General features: G+C 58.1%; 1 protein-coding gene across 1 annotated transcript in view; it reads right to left on the minus strand.

Annotated features, from left to right (window-relative positions):
* The window catches only part of LOC137459034 (disks large-associated protein 1-like), a 46,996-nt gene that overhangs the window by 9,532 nt on the left and 21,558 nt on the right, over positions 1-15,906 (minus strand). Inside the window, 3 exon segments of the mRNA XM_068170292.1 lie at positions 712-803; positions 9,969-10,387; positions 14,375-14,469. Coding sequence (XP_068026393.1) covers positions 712-803; positions 9,969-10,387; positions 14,375-14,469 — 606 coding nt within the window.

Below are 15,906 nucleotides of genomic sequence, written 5' to 3' on the forward strand. Positions count from 1 at the left end.
GTTGAGTTGATCAGATGGTGCTGGGGGAGAGGTTGGACTGGATGAGCTCTGAGGTCTTTTCCAGCCTTGTTGGTTCTATGATTCTATGATAGGGCTCAGAACAACCTGATCTAGATAGGGATGTCCTTGTGTACTGCAGGGGGGGGAATGGACTAGATGACTTCTAGAGGCCCCTTCCAACCCATTGCATTCTATGATTCCATAATCCCTTCAGGTGCTGGCAGCAGCTCTGAGGTGCCCCTGGAGCCTTCTCCTCTGCAGGCTGCACAGCCCCAGCTCCCTCAGCCTGTGCTCCCAGCAGAGCTGCTCCAGCCCTGGCAGCATCTCTGTGGCCTCCTCTGGCCTCTCTCCAGCAGCTCTGTGTCCTTCTCCTGCTGGGGACAGCAGAGCTGGAGGCAGGATTGGAGGTGAGGTCTGAGCAGAGCAGAGCCCAGGGGCAGGATCCCCTCTGCTGCCCTCTGCCCACCCTGCTCTGGCTGCAGCCAGCACACAGCTGCCTGAGGGCTGCAGGAGGCACTGCTGGCTCCTGGGGAGCTGCTCAGCACCCAGCACCCCCAAGCCTCTTCCTTCAGGGCTGCTCCCAACCCTCTCTGCCCTCAGCCTGGAGCTGTGCCTGGGGCTGGCCTGACTCAGTTGCAGGACCTTGGAGCTGGCCTGGTTGAAGCAGGGTCAGTGAGGGCCCAGGGCAGGGCTGGAAGGGCAGGTACCTACCAGGTTTTCTTCACAAAGCTCTCTGAACTGGTAAAATTTCTGGGCCATGAGGAGCTGGGCACTGCCCACTGCAGTTCGGATTTTGCCTAGAACTGAAAGAAAGAGAAGTGTCAGTCCTGGGGCAGCCAGGAGCCCAGGGAGGGAGGGGAAAGCTGTGCAGGGCTGAGCTCTGGCTCTCCACACCCATGCCCTCCCTCAGCCACGGACTGCAGGGCAGATGATGAATCTGAGCCCAGGCCTGCACTAGGCAAAAATACTGCAGCTCAATCCCACCCCCAGCAGTGGGACCAGCTGGAAGCAGCACAGAGCCCCACGGAGGCACAGCTCAGCACTGCTGCAGTGCAGGAAGCTCACCACAAACCAGAGACCTCTGCAGGTTGGAGACAGCCTGCAGGTCCTCCAGTCCCACCCTCGACCCAGCACCGCCAGGTCACCGCCAAAGCACACTGCTCAGCACCACATCTCCAGGGCTTTGAAGGGCTTCCAGGGATGGGCACTGCACCACTGCCCTGGGCAGCCTGGGCCAGGCCTGGGCAACTCTCTGGGGAGGATGGAATTGTACTGCTCCCAATGCTGAGCCCTGGGAAGCACCACCTGTGACTGGCCACCAACTGGAGTCACCTCCATTCCCACCACCCTTTGGGCCCAGTCAAAATATACCAAAGGGAAGGAAGGGAAGGGAGGGAGGGAAGGAAGGGAGAGGAAGGAAGGAAGGGAGGGAAGGGAAGGGAAGGAACTTGGAAGGGAGTGAGGGAAGAAGGGAGGAAGGAAAGGAAGGAAAGGAGGAAGGGAGGGAGGGAGAGAGGGAGAAAGGAAGGAAGGAAAGAACTCAGAAGGAACTTGGAAGGAACTCAGAAGGAAGGAACTCGGAAGGAACTTGGAAGGAAGGAATGAAGTTGAAAGGAAGGAACTTGGAAAGAACTCAGAAGGAAGGAACTTAGGAGGAACTCGGAAGGAAGAGAGGGAGGAAAGAAGGGAGGAAGGAAAAGAAGGAAAGGAGGGAGGGAGAAAGGAAGGAACTTGGAAGGAAAGAAGGAACTCAGAAGGAACTAGGAAGGAACTCGGAAGGAAGGGAGGGAGGAAGGAAGGAAGGAAGGAAGGAAGGAAGGAAGGAAGGAAGGAAGGAAGGAAGGAAGGAAGGAAGGAAGGAAGGAAGGAAGGAAGGAAGGAAGGAAGGAAGGAAGGAAGGAGAAGACAGAGAGTCAAAGAGGACAAAGAGAAGGCAGAAGAGAAGACAGAGGGAAAGAGAGCAAGCAGGCAGGCAGGCAGGCAGGCAAGCCCCGAGCTCTGCCGTCAGCGCTCCTGGGAAGATCTGGAGGCTGCCCTGGCGCTGGGAGCAGCTGCAGCCCACGCCCCAGGCAGCAGGCAGCAGGCAGCAGGCAGCAGGCGATGCCTGGCAGCAGGAAGGGCTCTCCCTGGGCTTCACTGGCGCAGCCCCACGCGGAGCGAACCGGCACAGCCCCCCCGCTGAAGCAAACCCTGACACCCACAGCGGGACCAAGGCTGCCTTCTGCTCCTTCGAGGTTTGTCCCTCAGCCTCCCCAAAGCTGCCTCCGTAGGGCTGCTGAGGGCAGGGTGGGAGGTGGGGATCACTGAAGGCTGCAGCCAGCGAAAGGGGAGGGATGAAAGGGGGATAGGAGGAGGGAAGAGCCTGTCCCCCCCGAGCTGCCGGCCGGAGCTGTGTGAGCACGGAGGGAGCCCAGGCGTTCATTTGGTGCCCAGGAGCTGGAGAACGTCCTGGGGGGGACTGTCCCGGGCACGGGGCACAGGGCTCTCGTTGCTGTCACCAAGGGTTGCTGCGCCCCATGCTCCGCACCCAGCGCTGCAGAGGGACCCCCCCCGGGTGTCCCAAGCCATTGATGCAACCCAGTGTGCAGAGCACGCCGCTGAAAGGACTTCCCCGGGGCAGGAGGAGCCACTGACTGCCGGGAGCTTTCATGTGGTTCCCATTGTTCGCTAGGACAGCTCTTCCCACCGAGGATGCTTGGGAACAGCTGCCTCGGCTGCAGGGCTCGGCTGCTCCGATCCCTCCCCGGATTTGAGAAGAGGAGAGGGGGGAAAAACAAACAACAAACCAAGAGCTTCGTGGGACACAAAAATAACCTCAGCAACAACCAACCCCCCAAAAAACATCAAAGGGAGAAGAGAGGTCCTTGGAATGCTGCACTACATGAGGTGGGGATCACTGACCAGAGGATTAGGGAACTGTGGATGCACAGAGCCATGAACCATAGAATAGGATACATATACATAGAGTAACAGAATAGACCAGGTTGGAAGAGACCTTCAAGATCGTCGTGTCCAACCCATCAACCAATCCAACCCACCCAAACAGCTAACCCATGGCACCAAGCACCCCAGCAAGTCTCCTCCTGAACACCTCCAGTGATGGTGACTCCACCACCTCCCCAGGCAGCACATTCCAGTGGGCAATCACTCTCTCTGTGTAGAACTTTCTCCTCACCTCCAGCCTAAACCTCCCCTGGTGCAGCCTGAGACTGTGTCCTCTTGTTCTGCTGCTGGGGGCCTGGGAGAAGAGACCAACCCCCACCTGGCTCCAACCTCCCTGCAGGGAGTTGCAGAGAGCAAGAAGGTCTCCCCTGAGCCTCCTCTTCTGCAGGCTAAGCAACCCCAGCTCCCTCAGCCTCTCCTCACAGGGCTGTGCTCCAGACCCCTCCCCAGCTTTCTTGCCCTTCTCTGGACACCTTCCAGCAGCTCAACCTCTTTCCTAAGCTGAGGAGCCCAGAGCTGGACACAGGACTCAAGGTGTGGCCTGAGCAGTGCTGAGCACAGGGCAGAAGGACTTCCCTGCTCCTGCTGGCCACACTCTTCCTGCTGCAGGCCAGGATGCCCTTGGCCTTCTTGGCCCCCTGGGCACACTGCTGCCTCATGTTCTTCCTACCATCGACCAGCATCTCCAGGTCCCTCTCTGCCTGGCTGCTCTCAGCCACTCTGCCCCCAGCCTGTAGCACTGCCTGGGGTTGTTGTGGCCAATGTGCAGCCCCTGGCACTTGGATGTGTTCAATCTCTGCCCTTGGCCTCTGCCCCTCTGCCCAGCCTGGCCAGGTCCCTCTGCAGAGCTCTCCTGCCCTCTAACAGCTCAACTGCTGCCCCCAGCTTGCTGTCAGCTGCACATTTCCTGCTTATGGACTCCATCCCCTCCTCCAGATCATCAATGAAGATATTGAGCAGGCTGGGGCCCAGCACTGCTCCCTGGGGCACAGCACTGGTGCCTGGCTGCCAGCTGGCTGTGGCACCATTCACCACCACTCTCTGGGCTCAGCCTCCAGCCAGTTCCTAACCCAAAGCAGTGTGCTCCCATCCAAGCCAGGGGCTGACAGCTTGGCCAGGAGTTTGCTGTGGAGTCACAGAATGGTTTGGGTGGGAAGGGACTCACAGATCCTAGGATGGTTTGGTAGGGAAGGGATCTCACAGACCCTTGGATGGTTTGGGTGGGAAGGGATCTCACAGATCCTAGGATGATTTGGTTGGGAAGGGATCTCACAGATCCCAGGATGATTTGGGTGGGAAGGGATCTCACAGATCCCAGGATGGTTTGGGTGGGAAGGGATCTCACAGATCCCAGGATGGTTTGGGTGGGAAGTGCCTTCAAGAACCATCTGCTGCAACCTGCAAGTGCCATCCCAAGTATGCAGAGGAGTGCAGGTCCGTGGCTGGGGCGGGCTGGGAGCTCTTCCCTGAGGGAAGCAGAGATCTCAGTGTGCAGAGGTGGCAGCAGAGGGAAAAGGAAGTCCTTGTCCTCGGCTGCCCAGCGCCTGGCGCCCTGCCCGCAGCCCCTGCTCCCGGCTGCCTGTGGGCTGCATGCTGATGCTGCTCTCCATTGTTGTCGCTGCTGCTGGAGCTGGAGCTGCATCTAGTCAAGTGTCACTGATTCCCTCACCCCCTCCAAAGGGGGAGGGGGGCTCTGTTAATGTGCAACCCATCAACAGCCTGCCCTCTCAGGGAACTCAGAGGAGAAGGAGGGTGGGGGGAGAAGGAATAAATCCCAGACGAAGCATGTGGGAGGCTGAAAGGAATCCCTCCAGAAGGCACAAAGTCTTAGCAAGAGGCTAAGCCTGGCTTCCAAACCCACCTGGGTCGGAGTGTAGGATGGTTTCACTTCACCAAAACCTCCAGTGCCACAGAGAAGAGACAAGATGGGAGGAAAAACACCCCCAAAAAAGCAAAACCAGGCTGATTTATGGGGCTGGGCTGGGAAAGCTGGGGCTCTGCAGCCTGGAGAAGAAAAGGTTCCAGGGAGACCTTAGAGCAGCCTGCCAGTACCTGAGGGGAGCTACAGAGAGCTGGGGAGGGACTTTGAACAAGGGCTGGGAGCCACAGGATGTGAGGCAATGGCTCTGAGCTGGGAGAGGGCAGATTGAGGCTGGAGAGGAGGAAGAAATTGTTGAGAGTGAGGGTGGGGAGGCACTGGCACAGGCTGCCCAGGGAGGCTGTGGATATCCCCTCCCTGGAGGTGTTCCAGGCCAGGCTGGATGAGGCCTTGAGCAACCCTGGCTGATGGGAGGGGTCCCTGGGCATGGCAGGGGGTTGGAGCTGGAGGAGCTTGCAGGTCCCTTCCAGCCCAACCCATTGTGTGGTTCTATGAAACACCTCTGAGGTCTGAAGCCAAGGAATCAGATGGAGCTGCAAAGCTGAGGATCCAACCTCATCAGAGGAAGCATCAGAGGATAGGACAGGGGGAGATGTGTCCTGATGTCCAACCTCAACTTCCCCTGCTGCAGCTCCAGGCCATGCCCTCTCCTGTACCTTGGGAGGAGACTAAGGCCAACAAGGGGAACAGGATGCAAGAAACCGACAGCCAAAGCGACCTGAAATGCTCTGAGAGGTCACCAGGCAGGAGCCAGGGCAGGTCTGAGGAGCAGCAGCACTACCTGGCCCCGAAACTCAAACTGATCCCTTCGCATTTCAAACTCGAGGGGCCCCAGGGGCTAAGAACAAAGGAGCCACTTGAGGACAATCAGCCGCCCTTAATGGGGCAACACCTGGCGGGTAGGCAGCGCCCGAGCTAGCCACAGCACCCCAGGAGCTGCCCATTGCCCCAGGAGCCAGGGCTGGGAAGAAGAGAGGGAACTTCGGGGGCCCCAGGCAGGCATTTGGGTTGCAGGTGCCGGCTGGGCGCCGTGCGTCGGCAGCGCTCCCAGCACGGAGCTGTCTCAGGGTCAGTCCCCAGCCAGGAGCCAGCAGCCCTTTCATTCCCCGTGCCAGGGCACACCGAAATCGCTGCAGGCATGACAAAGGCCAGGAAATGCCAAGCTCAAGCTGCTGCTCAGGGCTTAAGCGGCAAAACAAGCCAGAGGGGTCAGGCATGGAGGGAGCAGCCCCTGGCTGGGAGTCATCCGGGCTTAGAGGAGTGCATGAGGAAATGCTGGGAGCTGAGCACTTCCCCTGTGCCCTCCGGCCTCTCCAGCTTTCCTCAGCACACTTTCCATGCCTTTCCCCCCCTCGCTGGATTCTTCCCTCGCTGGTGCATTCCACCTGCTGTCCACCCAAGCCTTTGGACACTGGCAGGGCTCCCAGCCAGGTGCTGGCTGTTCAGGGAGGAACCCTCAGGGACAGAGAAGTCCCAGCTAGGGATAACAGAAAAAGCAGCCCAAGAAAAGGCCAAGCTGGGCATGTGGCCAGGGGCTTGTGGCCAAGGGGACTCCAGCAGGACCTGGCCACGTGTCAGGGTGGTGATTGTCCCCCTGCAAGGCTCCAGCAGCTGCTGCAGGGTGAGGCCATTGCCCCCCCCCGCCCCCAGCAGCAGGGACCACCACAGCCTGGGGAAGCCCCACAGAGCCCTGGCCAATGGTTTTCCTTGCTCATGGCTGAGAGAGAACTTATGGATGTCCTCTTCCTTTGCCATGTGGCCTTTCAGGGCTTAAAGGGGCAGAGAGGAAGGATGGGGGCAGATTCCTGAGCAGGGCCCCTTGTGCCAGGCCAAGGGGGCATGGTTTGGACTCAAAGAGGGAGACTGAGAGTGGAGAGAAGGGAGAAATGTTTGCCCCTGAGGGTGGGGAGAGCCTGGCCCAGGCTGCCCAGAGAGGTGGAAGATGTTCCATGCCTGGAACCAGAGAAGGGCAACAAAGCTGGGGAAGGGTCTGGAAAACAGGGCTGGGGAGGAGCAGCTGAGGGAGCTGGGGGTGCTCAGTGTGGAGGAGAGGAGGCTGAGGGAGAGCTCCTTGCTCTCTACAGCTCCCTGAAGGGAGGCTGCAGTGAGGTGGAGGTTGGGCTCTTCTCCCTAGTATCAGGTGACAGAAGGAGAGGAGATGGCTTCAAGTTGGCCAGGGAAGGTTCAGGTTGGAGATGAGGAACAATTTCTGTGCTGCAAGAGTGGTCAGGGACTGGCCCAGGCTGCCCAGGGAGGGGCTGGAGTCCCCAGCCCTGGAGGGGTTCCAGAGCCTTGTGGCCATGGCACCTGGGGAGAGGGTTTGGTGGCTGTGGTGGGGTTGGGTTGCTGGCTGGACTGGATGATCTGGGAGGGCTTTCCCCACCTAAGCCATTCCCTGAGCCCATGAAATCATCCCCAGTGGAAGGGGCTCCGCGCCCCTCCCCACCCTGCCCCTCCCCACCCAGCCACCCACCACGGCTTGGTTTGCTGTCGCCTTTTGACACACAGCAGCAGACTCCACTCCCCCAGCTCGAAGCCTCCAGCCCAGCCCAGCCCATCTGGTATCCTCACCCCCAGCCAGCTAAAGCCCAAGGTGCCTGTGCCCCCAGCCCAGCCCCTGGCGCCCAGCCCCTGGCGCCCAGCCGCTGCCTGCCCAGCGCAGCTGCCGCGCACAAGGGCTGCATTGTCTGCCGGAGCCGCGGATCGCCTTACGGAGCGCCGGGCACGGGGGACACACACACACACACACACCAGCCCTCTGTCAGCTGCCATGCCAGGGACAGAAACCTCCCCTCAGCACACCTCCTGCTCCTCCGCTTTGTGAGCCGGCCAAGCGCGCGCCGGGGGTGGCAGGTGGGGGACAAGGGCTGCGCTCCCTGCCCTGCTCCTGTCCCCTGCCAAGCCAGGCAGCTCTGCTGCTCCTGCCTCCCTCTCCAGAGACCTCTTTGAGGGCAGGGTTTGTCCGTGGCCCCGCTGAGCAGGCGGAGTGGGCCCTGCCATATGCTTTTGCTTGGCACCAGGTAGAGCAGGACATGCTGAGCTGCACCAAGCAAGCCCCAGGAGGCCTCCACGGGCCGCAGCTGCCGCGTGCCGGAGCGGCCAGCGGTGTCACACCGACATCACAGCGCTCAGCACAGGGAAGGAGCCATAGGATCAGTCAGAGCATCTAAGAACCAATCACAGCATCAATCATAGCATCAAACAGAGACTCATAGACTCAATCAAAGAATCAACCAAGGAATCAAAGAATCAATCATAGAGTCAAAGAATCAATCAAATGAATCATAGAATCATAGAATCAATCAAAGAATCAGTCATAGGATCAATCATAGAATCAATCATGGAATCATAGAATCAATCAAAGAATCAGTCATAGGATCAATCATAGAATCAATCATGGAATCATAGAATCAATCAAAGAATCAGTCATAAGATCAATCATAGCAGCAAAGAACCAATCACAGGATCAGTCATAGGATCAACCAGAGAATCATAGACTCAATCAAAGAATCAATCAAAGAATCAAAGACTCAATCACAGAGTCAAAGAATCAATCACAGGATAAATCATAGAATCAATCAAAGAATCAGTCATAGGATCAATCATAGCATCAAAGCACCAGTCATAAGATCAATCATAGCAGCAAAGAACCAATCACAGGATCAATCATAGGATCAATCAGAGAATCATAGACTCAAAGAATCAATCACAGGATCAATCATAGAGTCTATCATAGAATCATAGAATCAATCAAAGAATCAGCCATAGGATCAATCATAGAACCAAAGAACCAATCATAGGATCAATCATAGCAGCAAAGAACCAATCACAGAATCAATAATAGGATCAATCAGAGAATCATAGACTCAATCAAAAAATCAACCAAAGAATCAAAGAATCAAGCAAAGAATCAGTCATAGGATCAATCATAGGATCAATCAAAGAATCATTCATGGAATCAAAGAATCAATCATAGAACCACAGAATCAATCACAGAATCAATCATAGAATCAGTCATAGGATCAATCATAGAGTCAAAGAATCATAGAATCAATCGTAGAATCAAAGATTCAGTCATAGGATCAATCATAGAATCAATCAAGGAATCAATCACAGAACCAATCATAGAATCAATCACAGAATCAATCATAGAATCAATCAAGGAATCAATCACAGAATCACTCAAAGAATCAAAGAATGAATCATCCAATCAATCAATCAATCACCAAACTGTCTTCTTCTGCAGGACCCTGCCGATCCCCAGGCCCCTGCCCCACCGCAGCACTGCCAGCTCGCCACCAAAGCAGGGCCCTCAGCCCCACAGCGCTTCAGTCGCTCCGGGGATGGGGACCCCAGCAGGCCCCCGGGCAGCCTGTTCCAGCCCCTCACCGCTCTCTCAGTCAGATCCAACCGAACCCTGCCCCGGCACAGCCTCAGGCCATCTCCTCTCATTCCACCACTGACCCTGGGGAGAAGATCCCAACCCACACCTCGCTCCAACCTCCTTTCAGGGCATTGTAGAGAGCAGTGAGGGCTGCCCTGAACCGCCTCAAGATTAAGCAACCCAGATCCCCTGGGACCTGACCTCCTCCAAACCCCATTTAACCCACAGTAAGGAGGGCAAGATGAGCTTTGGGGGCCTCTTCCAACCCAGTCTGTAACCCTTCCTTCCAACCCTTCCTTCCAACCCTTCCAACCCAATCTGTAACCCTTCCTTCCAACCCTTCCTTCCAACCCTTCCAACCCAATCTGTAACCCTTCCTTCCAACCCTTCCTTCCAACCCAATCTGTAACCCTTCCTTCCAACCCTTCCTTCCAACCCTTCCTTCCAACCCTTCCTTCCAACCCAATCTGTAACCCTTCCTTCCAACACCTCCAACCCCATCTGTAACCATCCACACCCTCCAACTCAATTTGTAACCCTTCCTTCCAACTCTTCCAACCCAATCTGTAACCCTTCCTTCCAACCCAGTCTGTAACCTTTCCTTCCAACCCAATCTGTATCCCTTCCTTCCAACCCTTTCCAACCCAATCTGTAACCCTTCCTTCCAACCCTTCCAACCCAGTCTGTAACCTTCCCTTCCAACCCAATCTGTAACCCTCCCTTCCACCCTTTCCAACCCCTGTCCTGCAGGCAGGTACTCACTGTCCTCGGGCAGGTTGCTCTCTCGCTCTTCTCTCTCCATCTGCTGGCACCAGCCCTCCATCCGATCCCTCTCTGCCTGCAGCAGCTTCAGGAACCAGTGGCCATCTCGGGGGCACACCGACCTTTGCACAGCTTCCAGGGGGTCTTCGGTGATGGAGTCGATCCAGGGGTCAGGGGGAGGCAAAATGGAGGGGTCAAAATCCGTCTCAAAGTCATCGTCCACGGCACAGGCGTGGTAGTGGTTTCCCGAGCCTTGTATGCTGACGGTGGAGGTGCTGGCGTCGCGGGAGAACTGCCTGGAGGCCGGGCCGGGGCAGGAGCTGTCCTCCTGAGGGTCCAGGAGCTCAAAGTTCTCGTGGAAGTCCAGGTCTGCCTGCACGGCTGCGGTGACGCTGTTGGAGCGCGTGAACCGGCGGAAGCTGGGGAGGCAGAGCGGCAGGCGGGAGAGGGGTTAGGGAGCACCCAGGGGAGCATGCCCGGGGCTGGGAGGGACCCAAAGGGAGCATCGAGTTCAACCCCTCCTGTCAGAGCACTGCTCAGGCCACACCTTGAGTGCTGTGACCAATTCTGGGCCCCCCAGTTCAAGAAGGACATTGAGAAGCTTGAAGGTGTGCAGAGTGGCTGAGAGCAGCCAGGCAGAGAGGGACCTGGGGGTGCTGGTCGATGGTAGGATAAACATGAGCCAGCAGTGTGCCCAGGGGGCCAAGAAGGCCAAGGGCATCCTGGCCTGCAGCAGGAAGAGTGTGGCCAGCAGGAGCAGGGAAGTCCTTCTGCCCTGTGCTCAGCACTGCTCAGGCCACACCTTGAGTCCTGTGTCCAGCTCTGGGCTCCTCAGCTTAGGAAAGAGGTTGAGCTGCTGGAAGGTGTCCAGAGAAGGGCAAGAAAGCTGGGGAGGGGTCTGGAGCACAGCCCTGGGAGGAGAGGCTGAGGGGGCTGGGGTTGCTGAGCCTGGAGAAGAGGAGGCTCAGGGGAGACCTTCTTGCTCTCTGCAACTCCCTGCAGGGAGGTTGGAGCCAGGTGGGGGTTGGGCTCTTCTGCCAGGCAGCCAGCACCAGAACAAGAGGCCACAGTCTCAAGCTGTGCCAGGGGAGGTTCAGGCTGGAGGGGAGGAGAAAGTTGTTCCCAGCCAGAGAGATTGGCCCTTGGGATGTGCTGCCCAGGGAGGTGGTGGAGTCCCCACCCCTGGAGGTGTTTAGGAAGAACCTGGATGAGGCCCTTGGTGCCATGGTCTGGTTGATTGGATAGGGCTGGGTGACAGCTTGGACTGGATGATCTCTGAGGTCTCTTCCAACCTGGTTGATTCTATGACCATATTGCTCAGGTCACACAGAACACATCCAGAGAGGCCTGGAAAGTCTTCAGAGAGGGAGACTCCACAGCCTCCCTGGGCAGCCTGCTCCAGGGCTCTGTGACCCTCACAGTACAGAAGTTCCTCCTTGTCTTGAGGTGGAACCTCCTGTGCTCCCACCAGGCTTGCTCAGAAGGGACTCACTCAGGTTCTGCCTCTTCTCCTGGGACTGGTCCTCAGTGCTTGGAAGCACAGAACCATGGAATTGGTTTGGGTGGGAAGGATCTCCCGGGTCATGGAGTCCAGTGGTCAAGCTAAGAGCACCATGGCTCAAGGAAGGCAGCTTTGGGCTGGAGAGGAGGATGACATTCTTGACAGTGAGGGTGGGAAGACACTGGCACAGGCTGTCCAGGGATGCTGTGGATGTGGCTCCTCCCTGGAGGTGTTCAAGGCCAGGCTGGATGAGGCCTTGAGCAGCCTGGGCTGGTGGGAGGGGTCCCTGGGCATGGCAGGGGGTGGACCTGGGTGGTCTTCAAGGTGCCTTCCAACCCAACCCATTCTGCAAATCTGAAAGTCTCTGGCCAGTAAACCAGGACCACTCTGAGCTTCTCCTCTCACTGCAAGCCAACAACAAACTCCTCTCTTTGGCCCATGCAAGCTCATGGCTTATTGAGGTGGTCACTCCTGACTGGGGAGCAGAACTAGAAGTGGGGAGATTGAGATTGGCTGTGAGGAAGAAGTTGTTCCCCAGGAGGGTGGTGAGAGCCTGGCACAGGCTGCCCAGGGAGATGGTGGCAGCCTCCTGGCTGGAGGTGTTTGCAGCCAGGCTGGAGGTGGCTGTGAGCAACCTGCTGTGGTGTGAGGTGTCCCTGCCCATGGCAGGGGGGTTGGAGCTGGCTGAGCCTTGAGGTCCCTTCCAGCCCTGCCAGTTCAATGATTGCTGTTTAGTCTATCAAAGCCAGCAGCTCAGCCCAGGAGACAGCTCCAGAAAGAGCTCCTGGTCCTATCACCCCAACCTTTCCTTATTCCTACACCTGCAAAGCATTCAGAGTGCTGAAAAAACACAAGGCCAGAACAACAAACCCAAGCCAAGCCCAGAGCAGCAGAGCAGGGTTCACTGATTGCTGGGAACAGCTTAAAAGCAGAGATTTGCTTCTTCCTGTGCTTTCAGGCTTGGCCCTTTTGTTCTGGGCCATGCCCTGCAGGCACAAGGTGCAATAATTACAGCTTGAGAGCAGGCAGCAGATACCTGGCCTGAGGTGCAGAAAGGCAGGAAACCTCAGACTGGCTAAACCAGTACTGAGAACAAGAGCAGGATGTGTTTGCAAGGGCCACAGGGTCACTGGGTGCTCATTCAGCTCTTCCCTTCCAGGTCTCCTCTTGTGTTCTTTTGGACAAAGAACTTTGCATTTCAGCCCAGGGCTTCTGCCTTTCCTTAGCAACAGCCCCAGCCCCCCAGAAAACATCGAGGGCTGAGAGAGTCACAGCGTGGCTCAGGGTGGAAGGGACTTCAAGGGATCAGTGCTGGGCCCCAGCCTGCTCAATATCTTCACTGATGATCTGGAGGAGGGGATGGAGTCCATCAGCAGAAAATGTGCAGCTGACAGCAAGCTGGGGGCAGGAGTTGAGCTGTTAGAGGGCAGGAGAGCTCTGCAGAGGGACCTGGACAGGCTGGGCAGATGGGCAGAGGCCAAGGGCAGGAGATTGAACACATCCAAGTGCCAGGGGCTGCACTTTGGCCACAGCAACCCCAGGCAGTGCTACAGGCTGGGGGCAGAGTGGCTGAGAGCAGCCAGGCAGAACCTGGGGGTGTTGATTGACAGCTGGCTGAACATGAGGCAGCAGTGTGCCCAGGGGGCCAAGAAGGCCAAGGGCATCCTGGCCTGCAGCAGGAAGAGTGTGGCCAGCAGGAGCAGGGAAGTCCTTCTGCCCTGTGCTCAGCACTGCTCAGGCCACACCTTGAGTCCTGTGTCCAGCTCTGGGCTCCTCAGCTTAGGAAAGAGGTTGAGCTGCTGGAAGGTGTCCAGAGAAGGGCAAGAAAGCTGGGGAGGGGTCTGGAGCACAGCCCTGTGAGGAGAGGCTGAGGGAGCTGGGGTTGCTTAGCCTGGAGAGGAGGAGGCTCAGGGGAGACCTTCTTGCTCTCTGCAACTCCCTGCAGGGAGGTTGGAGCCAGGTGGGGGTTGGGCTCTTCTCCCAGGCCCCCAGCAGCAGAACAAGAGGCCACAGTCTCAAGATGTGCCAGGGGAGGTTCAGGCTGGAGGTTAGGAAGAAGTTCTACACAGAGAGAGAGATTGGCCCTTGGGATGTGCTGCCCAGGGAGGTGGTGGAGTCCCCATCCCTGGAGGTGTTCAGGAAGAGCCTGGCTGAGGCCCTTGGTGCCATGGTTGAGTTGATCAGATGGTGCTGGGTGAGAGGTTGGACTGGATGAGCTCAGAGGTCTCTTCCAACCTAGTTCATTGTCTTGTCTTGTCTTCTATTCTATTCTATTCCATTCTATTCTACCTCTGACAACCTCCCCTCCATGCCCAGGGACACCTCTCAGCCAGGCTCAGCTGCTCAGGGCCTCATCCAGCCTGGCCTGCAGCACCCCCAGCAAGGAGGCAGCCACAGCCTCCCTTGGCAGCCTGGGCCAGAGGCTCAGCAGCCTCACACTCAACAACTTCTTCCTCAGCTCCACTCTGAGCCTGCTCTGCCTCAGCTCCAAACCCTTCCCCCTGGGCCTGGCTCCAGACCCCCTCAGGAGCAGTTCCTCTGCAGCCTTCCTGCAGGATCCCTTCAGGCCCTGGGAGGCCTTTTGGCAAGCTGAGGACAGAGCTAATTTCTGACTACTTTCAGCAGATGTAGGGAAAAATGGTGTGGGAAAGGAGCTCTCCTTGGTGGGGCAGGGGAGGGCAGCAAACTGAGTCTGTTGCCCTTGAGATGTGGCTGCCAGGTCCTGAGCAAACCCCCTCTGAGGAAGAAGAGCTTCAGGGTGTAGAAGGCTCAAAGCATTTTCAGCTGGGTGAGCCCAAGAGCCCATGCAGGGAGCAGGGTCTGGGGGTGCATGCAGGCAGCCAGGGCTCTGGGCACACAGACAATGAGCTGCAGCATGGCAAAGCAGTGCTCAACTTTTACTCACCACTTCTCCTCCTCTACTTGGACTCCTATGGACTGGAACTTACTGCTGGCCTTGTTTTCACCTGATCTGGGGCATTCCTCAGCACCTTCATCGACCTTCAAACAGACAAATCAATCAATCAATCAATCAATCAGCCAGCTCATTAGGAGGGGGTTTAGCAGAGCTCTCTGGCCAGCTGCCTGCTGTCAGGTCACTGCTGGGTGCCTGCACCTCTTTGTACCACTGACTGCTGGGGTGGGGAGGGGGGGGTTGGACTGCAAGGCCTTGAAGAGTCCCTTCCAGCCCAAGCCATCCCATGGTTCCATAAATACCTTGAGCCAGGCACAGCTTCACAGGCAGCCCTGGGCTGGAAGGGGTCTTGGGCATCTTGGCCAGCCCCTCTGCAGGCAGCAGGGACAGCTCCAGCCAGGGCAGGCTGCCCAGGGACAGACTGGATGCCTGCAGGGAGGGAGCCTCCACCACTCCTCTGGGCAGCCTGTGCCAGTGGCTCCCCTCAGTGAGAGTCCTCATCCCTGGAGACATCCAGGCTCAGCCTGGCTGTGTCCCTGGGCAGCCTGCTCTGGCTGGAGCTGTCCCTGTGCCTGCAGGGGGCTTGGCCTGGGTGGCCCTTGGAGGGTCCCTTCCAAGCCTGTGGAGCTGTGACTGGGAAGGAGTAAAGCAGCAAGCAGAGGACTTTGGTCTCGCCCCTGCCCTTCTTCCTGCAAGGAGCAGTGACCTCGGGCAGGGCTCAGGCCTCTTGCTGGCTTCTCTTGGAGGCAAGGAGATGCAACTCTCACCCAGCAGGGTGGCTCAGGAGCTGTGGAAGCTGAGGTGGAACAAGGCTGCCCACTTCCAGGGCCTGCCAGCCACGGGGAGATGCATGAGCAGGCAGGGACAATTCAGTCAGTGAGGCTGGGGGAGAGATCTTCTGGGGGGGAATCACCTCGGGGAAGCCATTGTTGGGTTCTGCTCCACATTCCCTCGCAGTGACTTCATCCCTGACCCCCTGCTGGGCTCTCCTTCACGGCCTACTGCTCCCCTGTGCGCCTGAGCAGCAGGAGCCAGGAGGCTGCAGCACAGCCTTGCAGCCTGCTGCTGCCCAGGGGGAACCAGGGAGGAGCAGCACTGCCACCCTGAGCCTGCTGCCAGCCAGGGCAGAGCAGCAGCACTGCCACCCTGAGCCTGCTGCCAGCCAGGGCAGAGCTGCAGCACTGCCACCCTGAGCCCTGAGCCTGCTGCCAGCCAGGGCAGAGCAGCAGCACTGCCACCCTGAGCCCTGAGCCTGCTGCCAGCCAGGGCAGAGCAGCAGCACTGCCACCCTGAGCCCTGGGCCTGCTGCCAGCCAGGGCAGAGCAGCAGCACTGCCACCCTGAGCCTGCTGCCAGCCAGGGCAGAGCAGCAGCACTGCCACCCTGAGCCTGCTGCCAGCCAGGGCAGAGCAGCAGCACTGCCACCCTGAGCCTGCTGCCAGCCAGGGCAGAGCAGCAGCACTGCCACCCTGAGCCTGCTGCCAGCCAGGGCAGAGCAGCAGCACTGCCACCCTGAGCCTGCTG

Source organism: Melanerpes formicivorus, unplaced genomic scaffold (assembly GCF_026170545.1).
Source record: "Melanerpes formicivorus ecotype bairdi unplaced genomic scaffold, bMelFor1.0.p_v2 SCAF_311, whole genome shotgun sequence".
Taxonomy (NCBI): Eukaryota; Metazoa; Chordata; class Aves; order Piciformes; family Picidae; genus Melanerpes; species Melanerpes formicivorus.